General features: G+C 63.5%; 1 protein-coding gene across 1 annotated transcript in view; it reads right to left on the reverse strand.

The window, feature by feature from the left end:
* Positions 1-6,020: 6,020 nt before the first annotated feature.
* Positions 6,021-16,789, reverse strand: part of TESK1 (testis associated actin remodelling kinase 1) — a 31,447-nt gene continuing 20,678 nt past the window's right edge. Inside the window, exons 2-10 of the mRNA XM_074953859.1 lie at positions 16,183-16,304; positions 15,752-15,800; positions 14,688-14,834; positions 13,435-13,517; positions 12,793-12,883; positions 11,272-11,355; positions 9,484-9,573; positions 8,917-9,067; positions 6,021-8,384 (exon numbers count right to left, since the gene is read on the reverse strand). Of these exons, the coding sequence (XP_074809960.1) occupies positions 7,309-8,384; positions 8,917-9,067; positions 9,484-9,573; positions 11,272-11,355; positions 12,793-12,883; positions 13,435-13,517; positions 14,688-14,834; positions 15,752-15,800; positions 16,183-16,304 (1,893 nt within the window). The 3' untranslated portion in view covers positions 6,021-7,308. The remainder of the gene's footprint in view (positions 8,385-8,916; positions 9,068-9,483; positions 9,574-11,271; positions 11,356-12,792; positions 12,884-13,434; positions 13,518-14,687; positions 14,835-15,751; positions 15,801-16,182; positions 16,305-16,789) is intronic.

Consider the following 16,789-nt stretch of genomic DNA (forward strand, 5'->3'; position numbering starts at 1 on the left):
CCCCCCACACCCCTCCGGCCTTCAGAGACACAGCACGCCCCCCACACACCCCTCCGGCCTTCAGATACACAACACGCCCCCCCCCACACACCCCTCCGGTCTTCAGAGACACAACACGCCTCCCCATGCCCCCCCCCCCACTCCCCTGGCCTTCAGAGACACAACATGCCCCTGCTCCTGCTCCCCTGGGCTTCAGAGACACAACATAGATTCACAGACTCATAGACTTTAAGGTCAGACGGGACCATTATGATCGTCTAGTCTGACCTCCTGCACAACGCAGGCCAGAGAATCTCACCCACCCGCTCCTGACCTATGTCTGAGCTATTGAAGTCCTCAATTCGTGGTTTAAAGACTTCAAGGTGCAGAGAATCCTCCAGCAAGTGACCCGTGCCCCACGCTGCAGAGGACGGTGAAAAACCCGCAGGGTTTCTGCCAATCTGCCCTGGAGGAAAATTCCTTGCCGACCCCAAATATGGCGATCAGCTAAACCCTGAGCATGTGGGCAAGACTCACCAGCCAGACACCCAGGAAAGAATTCTCTGTAGTAACTTAGATCCCACCCCATCTAACATCCCATCACAGGCCACTGGGCATATTGATCGCTAATAGTCAAAGGTCAATTAATTGCCAAAATTAGGCTATCCCATCATACCATCCCCTCCATAAACTTATCAAGCTTAGTCTTGAAGCCAGATAGATCTTCTGCCCCCACTGCTCCCCTTTGAAGGCTGTTCCAGAACTTCACTCCTCTGATGGTTAGAAACCTTCGTCTAATTTCAAGTCTAAACTTCCCGATGGCCAGTTTATATCCATTTGTTCTTGTGTCCACATTGGTACTGAGCTTAAATAATTCCTCTCCCTCCCTGGTATTTATCCCTCTGGTATATTTCTAGAGAGCAATCCTATCTCCCCTCAACCTTCTTTTGGTTAGGCTAAACAAGCCAAGCTCTTTGAGTCTGCCTTCATAAGACAGGTTTTCCATTCCTCGGATCATCCTAGTAGCCCTTCTCTGTAGCAGTTCCAGTTTGAATTCATCTTTCTTAAACATGGGAGACCAGAACTGCACCCAGTATTCCAGGTGAGGTCTCCCCACTGCCTTGTATAACGGTACTAACGCCTCCTTATCTCTACTGGAAACACCTCGCCTGATGCATCCTAAGACCGCATTAGCTTTTTTCACGGCCATGTCACATTGGTGGCTCATAGTCATTCTGTGATAAACCAATACTCCAAGGACCTTCTCCTTCTCTGTTACTTCCAAGTGATGCGTCCCCAGTTTATAACAGAAATTCTTGTTATTAATCTCTAAATGCATGACTTTACACTTCTCACTATTAAATTTCATCCTATTACTATTACTCCAGTTTACAAGGTCATCCAGATCTTCCTGTAGGATATCCCGGTCCTTCTCTGTATTGGCAATACCACCCAGCTTTGTGTCATCCGCAAACTTTATTAGCACATTCCCGCGTTTTGTGCCAAGGTCAGTAGTAAAAAGATTAAATAAGATTGGTCCCAAAACCGATCCCTGAGGAACTCCACTGGAAACCTCCCTCCAGCCTGACAGTTCACCTTTCATTGTGACCCACTGTAGTCTCCCCTTTAACCAGTTCCTTATCCACCTTTCAAATTGATCCCCATCTTTTCCAATTTAGCTAGTAATTCCCCATGTGGAACCATATCAAATGCGTTACTGAAATCGAGGTAAATTAGATCCACTGCGTTTCCTTTGTCTAAAAAATCTGTTACCTTCTCAAAGAAGATCAGGTTGGTTTGGCACGATCTACCTTTTGTAAAACCATATTTTGTCCCAGTTACCATTGACCTCAATGTCCTTAACTACTTCCTCCTTCAAAATTTTTTCCAAGACCTTGCATACTACAGATGTCAAACTAAAAGACGTGTAGTTACCTGGTGTCACAGAGTCCCTGGGCGATGCTCTGGAACTGCTCCCTACGAAGCCAGTCAGGACTCTGGGGAAGTCTCCTCTCTGGGAGCAGCCTGTCTGCAGGACACACAGCTCACCCAGCTTCCACCTTCCTGGGTCTGACCTCGGAGCATTCAGCCTCCTCTGCCCCTCCGTACGCTTCCCACAGCGAGTCCGCCCAGGCAGGGCTCCTGGGGAAGCCAGAGGGTCCTGCCCCGCAACTCCGCAGTCAGACGGGACTCTCAGCCAGCCAGTAAAACAGAGGTTTATTAGACGACAGGAACATGGTCTAACACAGAGCTTGTAGGTGCAGAGAACCGGACCCCTCAGCTGGGTCCATTTTGGGGGCAGTGAGCCAGACAACCACGTCTGCACTTCACTCCATGTCCCCAGCCAGCCCCAAACTGACTCTCTCCAGCACCTCATCCCCTGGGCTTTGTCCCTTTCCCGGGCCAGGAGGTCACCAGATTCCTTTGTTCTCCAACCCTTTAGCTCTCACCTTGCAGGGGGGAAGGGCCTAGGCCATCAGTTGCCAGGAAAGAGGGTGTCGGCCATTCTCTGTGTCCAGACTCCTGCACACACCTGCTCTCTAGGGCTCTGCAATGATCATACACCCTTACCCCACCACCTAGATACTTAAGAACTGCATAGGGGAAACTGAGGCACCCCCACAATAGTCAGAGGAAACATTAAGAACAATCCCACTTCGTCACACCTGGATCACTTTTTTTTCCTTTCTTAAAAATACGAACTATGTTAGCAATTCTCCAGTCATACGGTACAACCCCTGAGTTTACAGATTCATTAAAAATTCTTGCTAACGGACTTGCAATTTCTTTCTTTGTTTTCTTCTTATTTATATGGCTATAGAACCTTGTACTATTGGTTTTAATTCCCTTTGCAAGGTCCAACTCCTTTTGGCCTTTCTCACTTTATCCCTACATGTTCTGACCTCAATAAGGTAGCTTTCCTTGCTGATCCCTCCCATCTTCCACTCCTTGTAGACTTTCTGCTTTTTCTTAATCACCTTTCTGAGATGCTTGCTCATCCAGCTTGGTCTACACCTCCTGCCTATGAGTTTTCCCCCTTTCTTGGGATGCAGGCTTCTGGTAGTTTCTGCAACCTTGACTTGAAGTAATTCCAGGCCTCCTCCGCCTTTAGAGCCACAAGTTTTTCAGTCCAATCCACTTCCCTAACTAATTTCCTTAATTTTTTAAAGTCAGCCCTTTTGAAATCAAAAACCCTAGTTGCAGATCAATTTTTGTTTATCCTTCCATTTAGTTTGAACTGAATTAGCTCATGATCACTCGAACCAAGGTTGTCCCCTACAGCCATTACTTCTATGAGGTCCTCGCTACTCACCAAAACCAAATCTAAAATGGCACCCCCTCTTGTTGGTTCAGCAACTACTTGGTGAAGGAATCCATCAGCTATCGCATCTAGGAACATCTGAGCCCAATTATTATTACTAGCACTCGTCCTCCAAGTTAAAGTCTCCCATGATCACACAATTCCCATTAGTATTTACTTCATTAAAAACACTAAAGAGGGCTCTATCCATATCCAGATCGGATCCTGGTGGTCTCTAGCACTCCCCAAGCACTATCCCAGGTGGGGCTTGAGTAGTTTTCTTCCCCAATGTGATTTTTGCCCAGACAGACTCTGTCTTGTCCATTTCATCACTTCTTATTTCTTTACAGTCGACCTCCTCAGTGATAGACAATGCTACTCCACCACCTTTGCCTTTATTTCAGTCTTTCCTAAACAGCACTTACCCTTCCATACCCGTACTCCAGTCGTGACGACTATTCCACCCTGTTTCTGTTCTCCCTAGAATATCTGGTGTCACTTCCTGCACCAGTGGCTCTAGTTCCTCCTTTTTGTTACCTGGGCTCCTCGCATTGGTGTACAGACATCTTCGTTTTTGCTGTTTGGCCTCTCTCACATTCTGTACCCGATTGGGCACAGACACTCTACCGCCAGTATCTCCTATTAGACTGGTACCCGCACTGCCCTTCCTCCTCATGTCCATTCTCCTACCCACGGCTGTCTCCTTTCTTACTTCGTTTTCTTCCCTCTCAAGGCTAAAATCCGGCATGGAGATTATCTGGACATGTCCCAACCATCTCCCCCAGATTCCTAGTTTAAAGCTCTCTTAATCAGTTGTGCCAGCCTCCATCCTAGAAGTCTATTTCCCTCCCTACTCAGATGAAGTCCATCCCGAGAGAACTGTCCTCTGTCCAGGAATGCCTCCCAGTGGCCACACATCCCAAAGCCCTCCTGACAGCGCCACTGCCTAACCCAGCTGTGGATAGTCATAATCTTGTCACACCTTTGTTGCCCTTCTCTAGGAACAGGCAGAATCCCACTGAAGATCACCTGAGCCTCGATTTCCTTAAGCCCCCCATACTCCCCCAGGCTTCAGAGACACAACACGGCACCCCCCCACTGGGCTTCAGAGACACAACATGGCACCCACACGGCACCCCCTGCTCCCCCAGGCTTCAGAGACACAACACGGCACCCCCTCCCCCAGCTGGGCTTGCAGGGGCCTGTCAAAGTGCAGCCCAGCAGCCGTCCCTGGAGCTGGGCAGTGCAGGGGCCGAGAGCGGCCGGAGGCTGGGGGCAAGCAGAGGGCGTGGGAGGAGGCCAGTGCTGCGGGCAGGGGGGCAGAGCAGGCCCAGGAGTTTGGCTGGCGCCGGCATGTGAAGGTTTATGACCAAGGAGGGTCACTGAGTGGCGAGCCCAGGGGGGTGGGAGCCGGCCGCGTGCCTGGGGCAGGTGAGAAGGGGGCCAGGCTGGAGTGGGGAGCCACGCTGCAGCGGGGCTGGGCTGAGCGGGGGGGCAGCACAGGGCCAAGGTGCAGAGACAGGGCAATGCCCATGCCCCTCCCCAAGATGCTGCTGTGACGAAGTGGGACTGTTCTTAATGTTTCCTCTGAATACTGTAGGGGTGCCTCAGTTTCCCTAGGCATTTCTTAAGTCTCTAGGTGGTGGGATAAGGGGGTGTAATTGTTGCAGAGCAAAGGGCCAGGGTACATAACTGGCCGACACTCTGTCTCCTGGCACCTGATGGCCTGGGCCCTTCGCCCCTGCAAGGTGAGAGCTAAAGGGTTGGAGAACAAAGGAATCCGGTGACCTCCTGGTCCAGAAAGGGACAAAGCCCAGAGGAGGAGGGGCTGGAGGGGGAGTCAGTTTGGGGCTGGCTGGGGACGAGGAGTGAAGTGCAGACGGGGTTGTCTGGCTCACTGCCCCCCAAAATGGACCCAGCTGAGGGGTCCGGTTCTCTGCACCTGCAAGCTCTGTGTTAGACCATGTTCCTGTTGTCTAATAAACCTTCTGTTTTACTGGCTGGCTGAGAGTCCCGTCTGACTGCGGAGTTGGGGGGCAGGACCCTCTGGCTTCCCCAGGACCCCGCCTGGGCAGACTCGCTGTGGGAAGCGCACGGAGGGGCAGAGGAGGCTGAATGCTCCGAGGTCAGACTCAGGAAGGAGGAAGCCGTGTGAGCTGTGTGTCCTGCAGACAGGCTGCTCCCAGAGAGGAGACTTCCCCGGAGTCCTGACTGGCTTCATGGGGAGCAGTTCCAGAGCGTCGCCCGGGGACCCCGTGACAGCTGCCCCCAGCAACATGGTGCAGGGATGGAGCCAGGGTGGCCCCAGCTGCCGTGCTCCCAGCACAGGATTGGCTCCATCCCTCCCACCCGTGTATCCCCCTGGGCCCCGGCCAGAAGGCAGCAAGGACGAGCCCCCTCCCCAGCAACACCTCCCTTTGCACCAGCAGCTGCTGAGCCATACCTGCCCCACTGCCCGCCCCCCACCATCCCCTCCTCCCTGCGCTGCAACCAGGGGCCTCATGGGGCTGAAACCCACAGGAACAGCCTTCAGTGCTGCTGACACGCTCCCCACCCCCAGGGCTGTGCAATCCCAAGGGCACAGATGGGGAAACCGAGGCACAGCACTGAGGGGCCTCACTTGAGGTGGGTTTTCCTGACTCACACTCCCAGGCCTGGCTGTGTCCCTGTCCTGAGACCAGCAAGATCAGCGCCCCCCCGCCCCCCCTGGGTCGCACGGCACACACACAGTGGGCGCTGGGACAGTCACTTTTATTGGAACACCTTAAATAAGCCGTATATATTACTAGCAATTATCAATCATAATAAAAAACAAGAGTCTGCACTCACCAGGGCATCGCACACGTCGGCTGCGGGGAGCCCGGGGGCCGCCCCAGGCAGGGACTGGGCCGCTTGGGGACGCAGCTGGGGGGGGCAAGCCCCAACCACCATATTGCAAACAGACCTGCCCCATTGGCCACTCCACAGCCGCCATGGAGGGGACAGGGCCTGAACCAGGATGTGATGATGGGGGTGGGAGTGGGGGGGTGTATTTATCCCCACTTGCCAGGGACTGGCATCCAGCCTGCTTTGTGCCCGGTGGGCCGCAGGCCCTGACCCCCGGCCCCCAGACAGGCAGGTTCCATGGGGGAGGGCATTGCGCTGTCTCCCCTGCTCAGCGCCCGGCTCACCCGTTACCCAGCCCCCTTACCCCTGTGTGTGATGGACAGAGGGGAGCCCCCAGTGCACACTGCTGCCCCCCAGGCTTGTGCTCCCATCGCCTCTGAGCACGGGGGCTGGGGAGCGGACATGCAGGGACAAGCGGCCAAGGAGGAGCCCCAGGTCCTGGAGTGACCCCCTGACTGCACCTGCTCAGGGGTCACCCCTGCTCCTCTCCCCACAGCCGCGGGCAGGGAGGGGCGGGTTGGAGGGCCGGCCCAGCCCACCTGCCCAGCGAGCCTTCCCAGAGACTCCTGGGTGGCATCGCGCCCCGCTGGTCCATCGGCACCACACCTGTGTCTGGTCACTGGAGCCCCCAGCTTTGAGTGGGGGTGCAGAGCCCCTCTGCCCAGCCACGTCCCCATGGCAGGACATGAACCGGCACCGCTCCCCCCTCCTAGGGGAAGCGCTGGCCCCGACACGGTCGTGTGCACGAGGCCGCCATGTTATTGCACATCAGCCCAGCACGACTCGCCCGCCCCTGGTGCCACTGCAGGGAGCCAGCCCCGCACAGAGCCGGCACCACCTCGCTGCTGGGTCTGTGCCCAGCCTGTAGCTCCCTGCACGAGCTCCCCCTCCACCCCGCTCACACTTGGCCAGCCAGGACCCGAGCCCAGGTTGTGCGTGGCCTTGACAATGGCTGACGGTCTCACCAACACGGCGAGCGGCCCTGAGGCGGCCCTAGGGGAGGACTGGGGTCCCGGCCGGCAGGCCAGGTCCGGGGATTGCTGGGCTCCTTGCTCCGGGCCCTGCTCAGCGCAGGCCATGGGGGGAGCTGGAGCCGTGGCGGGGGGCTCGCCCATCTGTCCATCGCCCCATCTGCCCCCCCACTAGGACTGCGCCTCCGGCAGCTTGAGGCTGGGCTCGGGCAGGCGCTTGGGGTGGCGGCCCCGGTCCTGGCAGAGGAGGCTCTTGGCCTCGCAGGTGAGGTGCTGGTAGTGGGGTGGGCTGGGCGCGGGCCGATGGCAGACGGAGGCGAAGCTGAAGCTGAAGGGGCCCAGGCAGCAGCCGGGGCAGGCCAGCACCTCGTCCTGCTCCAGCCCGGCGCTGGAGGCGTGCCGGGGCAGCCCGCTCGAGTGCTCCGTCCGCTCCAAGGCCGCCGCGCGGGGGATGCTGAGCTCCGAGCAGCCGCGCTCCAGGCCGCGGCCCCAGCCGTGCGGGGTGCTCACCACCACGCTGTTGTTGTTGAGGGGCAGGCCGTTGGGGGGCCCCGGCGGCCAGGGCTGGGCGCCCGACGCCGAGGTGCTGATGAAGGTGCCGTTGGTGAGCGGCGGGGCGGGCGCCGGCTCGGGCTCAGGGCTGTCGGGGCTGCAGTCCATCTGCTCCACCGCGGGGGGGCTGGGAAGGGGCGAGCGCCCTGCCACCTCCCCCGCCGCCCCCCAGCTCTGAGCGGGGAAGGGGCTGTGAGGCTGGGGGCCCTCCCCACACGCCGGGGACTCCTGCCGCCGGCAGGCGCGGCCCGGCTCCCCCCACAGCGCCAGGCTCCCCCGGCGGGCCGGCTCGGGGGACGTGGGCAGCGAGCGGCACTTGCGTGTCAGCACCAGGGGGGCGGAGAAGTCGCACTGCGCCTCCACCACGGGCTCGGGCGTGACGGGCGTGCCCAGCTGGTAGGGGGCGGGCGGCGGCAGGGCGAAGGTCAGCGAGATGACCGACTTGCTGGGCGTGTCGAAGAGCTTGATCTTCCCGCCCTTCAGGTCCTCGCGCCGGGAGAAGGGGTTGAGGCGCAGCGGCATCTCCTTGGGGCGGGCGCCCGCGTCGGGCTCCTGGGGCGGCAGCAGGGCCGGGGACCTGGGGGGGAACATGTCCGAGCGGCTGCGGGCGAGGCGGGGGTCGGGCTGGAGGTGCGGCCAGCTCAGATCCCGCGGCGCTGGCTGCTTGGGGAGCGCGGGCTCGCTCGCTGCCTCGCCTGGCACAACACAGACAGCGGGTTAGCAGCCCCCCAGGCTGGGCCGGGCCCGCGGCCTCCAGCCCCTCCCGCCCGTTTGGAGAGCGCCTGGCGCCGTGCGCAGCCAGGGGCTCTGGGCACCGGGCGGGAGAACCCCCTGGGCACCCTGCTGCCCGGCCGTCTGCCCCGCCACAGCAGGCCTGGGTCACGCCAGCCCCCTGCCCTCCTGCCCCGCGGAGTGGGGCTGGCATTTCCACCTGATCCCACCCCAGGGCTGTGGGGCCTCCCCATTAGTTCAGTGAGGTGAGAGACGGGTCCCCACGGGGGGGACAGCCAGCAAGCCGCCCGCGGACCCCTTTGCTGCAGCCCTGTCCAGCAAGCGCCCAGGGGACAGGCTCAGCGTCCGCAGCGCCCAGCTCTGGCCACATGGGGGCAGCACATGCCCTAAGGTCCCTTCAGCACCCGCAGTGCCCAGCCCAGTGCCAAGGGCTGCTGGGGGTGCCCGGGGGGGTCAGCAGGACGGACAGGCCCACGGGAGGGGCAGTCACGGTACCGTTCAGCGTGGCCGGGGTCCCGGGCGAGGGCACACTCTCCCCATCGCTCTGTGGGTCGGGGCCAGTGCCCCCCGCTCCCAGCTGGTGCTGCAGGATACCCTCCAGGCGCTGCGTGATCTCCACAAAGGCAGGTCGGGCCGTCGGCTCCATCTGGGTGCGGGAGTCGCCACATCACCGACGGCCACGGGGCACCAACTCTCCCACCCGCCTGCCCGGCTTCACTGGGGCCCCCACCCCCGTGGGACTTGGGGGGGATGGCTGGGCAGGAGACGGGGGCAGCTTCCCTCCAGAGCAGGGGACAGCTTGGTTGTGCTGCCCCGTCCTGCATGCTGGGGGCGAGGGAGGGGAGAGCAGGCACGGATCCCAGTGGCTCTGTGGTGCCAGGATCCCAGTCCCATTCGGGGACAGGCTGGCAGGGGGGCAGGCCTTGGCACCAGGAATCTGAATTTCAGAAGAGGGTCCCTGTTTGAGGCAATCACCCGGCTGCCTCGTCTCGGTGTCCGGGAGATGGGGGCAGGCCCAGGGACGCTGCCCAGGGGGAGGGAAGGGAAGAGAGGGACACGTACCCTGCAGCAGTGGAAGGCCAGCTGGAGGAAGGCCGCAGGGCAGTCATCCCCCACCATGTTGCAGAAAGCAGCAACGTCCAGCCCAAAATCCTGCCCGGGGAGACGAGGGGAGGTCAGCAACTGAGCCCGAATCACGGGGTCTAGGGCAGGAGGCCTGCCCCCCTCCCCAGCGCCCCTCTGCATCGAGCTCCTGCCCCAGACGGCGCCCCAGGGGGATCCCAGCCACAGGTCAGGAAGTGCCCCAAAGCCCTGCCCTTCACAGGAGCCGTCCCTGGACCTGGGGAGCAGGGCCCCGTGTCTCCGGGGGGGTGCGTGGCCTCCTGCGGTGCGTCTACACTGCACTAAAGGAGCCGTGGCACAGCCGCAGCTGGCCCAGCTCAGCCGACAGGGGCTGCGGGGCGACGGGGAGGGTCCCAGCGCCCATGCTGCTGTCTAGCCCTGCAGCCCGAGCCAGCTGAGCCGGCTCTGGGGCGGCGCCGCGGGTTTCGCTTGCAGCGTAGAGGTGCCCGGGGGGATCGGGGCCTCGGGGCGCAGGGTCAAACCGGGACCAGGAGTACAACTCCCCTGCCACGAGGAAGGGTCGGGGGCAGCCAGTGTCTCCTGGGACGGCGCAGGAGATGGCTCAGCCCGACAGGTCACTGCAGGGGCTCGCCCTCCCTCCCAGCACCGGGGGCCCGGGCCCAGGAATTGCTTGGCCTCGGCCTTCCCTCCCGCTGTAGCTGGAGGCGGCTCCAGCTTGTCCCCGGCTCCCCGGACAGGGACAATGGGCAGGCTGGTCCATGCTCTGAACGCTGGGTCCAGTTATTAGCACGGAGCAGCACGTCCCCGTCACCCCACACGTACACCAGAGCCCCGACCCCAGGGCAACGCAGAGGGGAGCAGCACCTCCACCCCTGGGCAACAGAGCCACAGCCCGGGCGATGGGCTGGCACCCCCAGGGTCCTTGGGGCAGGACACCCCAGCTAGGGAGACAGCGACCCTAGCACGAGGGCTGCCCAAGCATCCCCACTCAGCCCCTGCCTCAGTCACCCACAGCTCGCCGGCTTTGGAGCATGACCCGGCTGGGCGGTGGGGTCTGCACAGCTCTCGCACCATGACGCCCGTCACCCTGGTATCTGAGCTGGGGCGTGGCCCATAGGGAGGAGACGCAGGCCGCGTGCTGGCGCTGAGCGAGCTAGGAGCCTGCGGAACTCCCTGCCGCAGCGCAGCGTGACTGGCGGGATCACTGACCAGCGTGGGCCAGCTGCAGGGGCCTCCCCTCAGGCCATGCTCACAGCCCGGCTGGCCCCGCGAGGGGACAGGAGGGGGCTCCCCACGCAGCCCTGGCCAGCCAGGGGAAAGGGCGTCCCGGGGAGCAGGTCAGACACTCGAGACAGGAAATGCCAGGCGGTGCCGGCCACGGTGCCTCTGCCCCGTTGGCATTGTCTGAGGGGGTCCTGGCTGCCCGCAGAGAACACAAGAGCCTGGCCCCCAGGGGCTGCTCCCCGCACAGGGCCAGGTCACACGATCCCCTTGCGCTGGCTCACAGCTAGCGGCCCCATGGGCCGGGTGCCCCATGGGCCGGGTGCCCCAGGGAGCCTGGCACCTGTAGCTCAGCCCGTGGCAATGCTGCTGGCACATGGGGCAGAGTCATGGCTGCAGGGTTGTAGCGGGAGCCAGGCCGCATGCAGGCCTCGGCACCCCTGCCACGCGCCCCCTGCCACGCTCCGCCTCGGCCCCCCGGCTCGCACCGGACCCCGGGGCAGGCCCTCGTCCCTCCCGGCACCAGGTGGCCCAGCCGAGCGTTACCTCGGTGCGGGGCAGGTAGTCCGGATCCGCGGGGACTCGCGCGATGGTCTCACACAGGATGATGCCGTAGGCAAAGACGTCGGCCTGCGGAGAGGAGCGGGAGGTGGAGGGTTTGGCAGAGGCGCTGAGGGGAACCCGACTGCCCTTCTGCTGGGCACGCATGAGCCAGGACATCCCACGGCACCCGCTGGGGCCATGGCCCCGCCGTACAGCGCGGAACATCACGGCTTCTGCAGCCCCGGCCTCTCCCAGTGTGGCGGGGGGGAGGGGGTGCTGGCTGTGGGGGGCTCCCGGCTACTCCAGCCTGGCCGCTCCCAGCAGGGTGCGTGTCGGAGGTGTGGTGGGTTGGCCAGGGGAGTGACAGGTTCAGGATGCCCTCCAGGAAATGCTGGAAGGACAGTGTCAGTGATCACTGTGACGAAGCGGGACTGTTCTTAATGTTTCCTCTGAATATTGTGGGAGTGCCTCAGTTTCCCCTATGCAGTTCTTAAGTATCTAGGTGGTGGGATAAGGGGATGTAATTGTTGCAGAGCAAAGGGCCAGGGTACATAAATGGCCGACACTCTGTCTCCTGGCAACTGATGGCCTGGGCCCTTCCTCCCTGCAAGGTGAGAGCTAAAGGGTTGGAGAACAAAGGAATCAGGTGACCTCCTGGCCCGGGAAAGGGACAAAGCCCAGAGGGGGGGGGCTGGAGGGAGTTTCAGTTTGGGGCTGGCTGGGGTCATGGAGTGAAGGGCAGACGTGGTTGTCTGGCTCACTGCCCCCCAAAATGGACCCAGCTGTGGGGTCGGGTTCTCTGCACCTACAAGCTCTGTGTTAGACCATGTTCCTGTCGTCTAATAAACCTCTGTTTTACTGGCTGGCTGAGAGTCCCGTCTGACTGCGGAGTTGGGGGGCAGGACCCTCTGGTTTCCCCAGGACCCCGCCTGGGCGGACTCGCTGTGGGAAGCGCACGGAGGGGCAGAGGAGGCTGAATGCTCCGAGGTCAGACCCAGGAAGGTGGAAGCCGGGTGAGCTGTGTGTCCTGAAGACAGGCTGCTCCCCGAGAGGAGACTGCCCCAGAGTCCTGCCTGGCTTCATGGGGAGCAGTTCCAGAGCATCTCCCAGGGAATCTGTGACACCCACACAGCCCCCTCGCCCTGCCATCCCCCGGCACCCCCCATGTCCCACCACCCCTCATGCCCCCCGCACCCTGCCCCCACATCTCCCCCCACCCTGCTGGCCCCCTCACCCTCCCCATGCCCTGCCGCCCCCAGCACCCCCCATGCCCCCCGCACCCTGCCGGCCCCCCCATGCCCTGCTGCCTCCCAGCACCTTCCCCCCTGCCGACCCCCAGGACCCACCATCACACACACATCCCCCCGCTCCACTGGGGCCCTGCTGGCTGCCAGGCTGGCACTGCCCCTGGAAATGGCTGAGCCCAGGCGTGGCAAAGGCAAGCAGCCCCCGGTCCCGCCAGCCTGGCCGTGCCCGGCGCCCAGCGCAGCGAGGGGAAGGCCCCAGGCGCAGGCAGCGAGTTACCTTCTCGTTGTACAGCTCCCCACGCAGCACCTCCGGGGCCATCCAGTACGGCGAGCCCACCACGGCCAGCGGCTCCTTCTGAGTGTCCTCGCTGGTGGGGCAGAGCCGCAGGGTTAGCCCCGGCCCCTGGCCCTGCCGGGCAACCCCCAGCCCCCACGGTCTCCTCCCCGACCCGGGGAACGCCCAGCTCCCCTGCGTCCCCTGCCCAGCCGGGGCAACCCCCAGTTCTCCCCCCGGGTCTCCTCCCCCAGCCGGGCAAGCCCCAGCCCCACTGGGTCGCTGCCCGCAGTCCCCCTGCCCCCGGGTCTCCTCCCCGGGGTCCCTGCTCACAGCCGGGGCAACCCCCAGCACCCAGGTCCCCTCCCCAAGCCAGGCAACCCCCAGTCCCCCTGGGTCCCCGCCCCAAGCCAGGGTCAGCTTGCAGCGCTTCAAATCCCTTCCCCAAGCCCTCCCCATCCCCCCTCCAGCCAGGGGCAACCCACACCACCCAAACTACCCCCCGATTTCCCTCCCCCAGCTGGCTCTGATCCCCAGGAGGGCGTGGGTGCCGCCCTGCCTCGGGGGTGGGAAGGGCCCAGAGGGGACTGCTGGCCCCTCTGCCTAGGCCTGCCCCACTCCGGGGTGGGGGAGCTCCCCATGCACCTGTAGGTGGGAATCTTCTCTGCCAGGCCGAAGTCGCCCACCACGGCCGTGTAGCCGTTGTCCTCGCTCTTCACCAGGCAGTTCTGAGAGCCAGAGGAGAGGAGACGTCACGCCGCCCACCCCACCTGGCACCTGCCCCATGACACACTGCCCCCTACAGGCAATCGAGAGGGTCGCGGGCAGGGGCATTCCCACCCTGCTGTGCCGGGGGAGGGCAGCGAGCGTCCGAGGGAGCGCAGGGGGTCCAGCTCGGCCCTCTCTGCGTGTGTGATGAAGTTGGGGATGTTTGTAGCGTTCTACATGAATAGCGTGTGCGCGCCTCAGTTTCCCTGTGTGCTGCATGTTTAAGAAGGTGGCGGGAGAGGGGTTGTTGTTGTAGAGGACCAGGTGTGACCTCGCCAAGCAGCTGGGACCCCCAGACAACGGCCTGGAGATGGGGAACCCCAACAACTGCTGCCCTGGTGACTAAGAGGCCCACCCCCGCTTGGGAGCCAGCGGTTCTGGCCAGAGGGGAACAAAGGACGGAAGAGAGAGGGCCCCAGTGACCTGTTTACCTGGGACAGAAGACAAAGGGCAGGGGAGGAGCTGTTGGGAGAGATGATACAGGATGCCTTGGCTGGAAGGAGGCGTCTCTGGGCTGGGAGGGGAGAGCAGCCAGAGCCCCCCTGGATGTGGGACAGCCCTAGATGTGCTGGGCTGAGGGAGGCCAGGCCTGAGGCCGGAGAGTTTCCTGTGCTGGGTTCAGACACTCAATAAACCCTCCTGTGTTATGCTGGCTGAGAGTCGCTCCACCCTAGAGATCAGGGGGATTATTCCCTCTGGCCGTGGAGGCCCTGGGGGTCCAGAGTGAGGGGGCTCCCCAAGGGGGCCCATGGCAGAGACAGGCGGGCTAAGGCTCAGAGAGGTGCGGTTCCAGGAGGCAGAGGGGCTTAACCCCCGAGAGTGAGTGGACCCCCCGCGAAGAGCTGTCGCACTGAGAGGGTCCCCCCAGGGACCGTACGGGGCCCGGACAACGTGCCCTTCACACCGTCCCGTCAGGGAAGCCCCCAGGTGGCAGAGCGAGGCTTGGGCTCAGCACCCTGCCAGCCCCGGCTCGTTCCGGGGCCCCCACGGCTTCCACGGGGCCGGGCAATGGAGGGGCTGGCTCCTCCGGGACCCTGCGCCGTGGGCGAGCGAGCGAGGGCTCCGGGGGGCCGGGGAGTGCAGGGGAGGGGCCTGGCAGCTGGGGGGAGCGCGGGGGGGGCACTGCCCACCTTGGAGGTGAGGTCGCGGTGGAAGATGCCCTTGGAGTGCAGGTAGCGCAGGCCGCAGGCGATGTCCAGGGCCAGCCGGATGCGCACGGCCCAGGAGAGCGGCACCGGGCTGTCCAGCAGCTGCTCCAGGTTCCCGCCGTTGATGTACTGCCAGGGAGAGGGGACGGGCAGCGTGCCGTCAGCCCCCCGCACCCCCACGGGGCCCGTTCCCCTGCCTTGCCCTGCCCTGTCGCCTCCCCCATGGGGCCCGTCCCCCCGTCCTCCTGCCCTGCCCTGCCCGCCTCCCCACTGCCTCCCCCAGCCACCCTGCCCTGCCCGCCTCCCCCATGGGGCCCGTCCCCCCGTCCTCCTGCCCTGCCCACCTCCCCACCGCCTCCCCCATGGGGCCCGTCCCCCTCGTCCTCCTGCCCTGCCCTGCCCACCTCCCCACCGCCTCCCCCAGCCACCCTGCCCTGCCCGCCTCCCCCATGGGGCCCGTCCCCCCGTCCTCCTGCCCTGCCCTGCCCGCCTCCCCCATGGGGCCCGTCCCCCCGTCCTCCTGCCCTGCCCTGCCCGCCTCCCCACCGCCTCCCCCAGCCACCCTGCCCTGCCCACCTCCCCCATGGGGCCCGTCCTCCCGCCCTGCCCTGCCCACCTCCCCCATGGGGCCCATCCCCTTCGTCCTCCTGCCCTGCCCTGCCCACCTCCCCCATGGGGCCCGTCCCCCCGTCCTCCTGCCCTGCCCACCTCCCCACCGCCTCCCCCATGGGGCCCGTCCCCCTCGTCCTCCTGCCCTGCCCACCTCCCCACCGCCTCCCCCAGCCACCCTGCCCTGCCCGCCTCCCCCATGGGGCCCGTCCCCCCGTCCTCCTGCCCTGCCCACCTCCCCACCGCCTCCCCCAGCCACCCTGCCCTGCCCGCCTCACCCATGGGGCCCGTCCCACCTCCCATCTTGCCTTGCCCTGCCCACCTCCCTGCCAGCTCAGTGCCCACCAGCCCCAGCCCATGGGCCCCTGCCAGGGCAGGCACAGCTTCATGGGCCCCTGTGCAGCCCCCCTAGGGCCCCCTGGGCGACCCCCGCTTACCTCCGTGAGCGCGTGCAGCTGCCCCTGGTGCACACAGACCCCCATGAACCTGAGACACAGAGGGGGGCGGGTTAGACCAGCAGCGCCAGGGACCTGCCCCCTGGACAGGCCAGAGCCGCTCGCAGAGAAGAGAGAGAATCCACGAGGCGGAGAAGGGACCGGCTCCCTCTGCCCAGCACATGCCAATCCGGGGCAGGGACCTCACCCCCCCAGCCCGAGCTGGCTTCCCCTTGCCCTGGGTGGAGGCACACGGGCAGAGCCAGGGCCTCCATGAGGGCCACAGAGCCAGGCTCAGCAGCCAGGCCGGGCCAGGAGGGGCCACGCTCGGCTGGGAGCCGGGCTCGCAGAAGCCAGCTGCCCCTCTCCGCAGAGCAGGGCAAGGGCCGCCCGGGTGGCAGGGGGCGACGGGGGGGTCACTGCGGGCCCCGCACCTGAGGATGTTGGGGTGCGAGAGGCGGTTCATGAGCTGCACCTCCCGCAGCATGTTCCCCCGGTTGCTCATCAGCTTGTTCATCTTCAGCACCATGATCTGGCCGGACTGGCGGTGCCGCACCTGGGGGGAGTAGAGAACGAGGAGTAATGGTCTCAAGTTGCAGGGGGGCAGGTCTAGGCTGGATGTTAGGAAACACTATTTCACTAGGAGGGTGGTGAAGTACTGGAATGGGTTCCCTAGGGAGGTGGTGGAATCTCCTTCCTTAGAGGTTTTTAAGGTCAGGCTTGACAAAGCCCTGGCTGGGATGATTTAGTGGGGATCGGTCCTGCTTTGAGCAGGGGGTTGGACTAGATGACCTCCTGAGGTCCCTTCTAACCCTGATCTTCTATAATTCTAGGGGTGGGACACAGCATGGCCTAGCGGGCAGAGCACAGGACTGGGAGCCAGGACGCTGAGTGCTGAGAGGGACCTGCTGGGTCCCACCCTGCCAGGAGCCTCAGTTTCCCCATGTGAAGTGGAGAGGAAGGTCTGCAAGCACACTGCGGATGGCCGGCTCTGGGCACATCAGCGCCGTTGTATTAATAAGGCCCCTTAGCAGAGGACTG

This window comes from Natator depressus, chromosome 5, assembly GCF_965152275.1.
Source record: "Natator depressus isolate rNatDep1 chromosome 5, rNatDep2.hap1, whole genome shotgun sequence".
Lineage (NCBI taxonomy): Eukaryota > Metazoa > Chordata > Testudines > Cheloniidae > Natator > Natator depressus.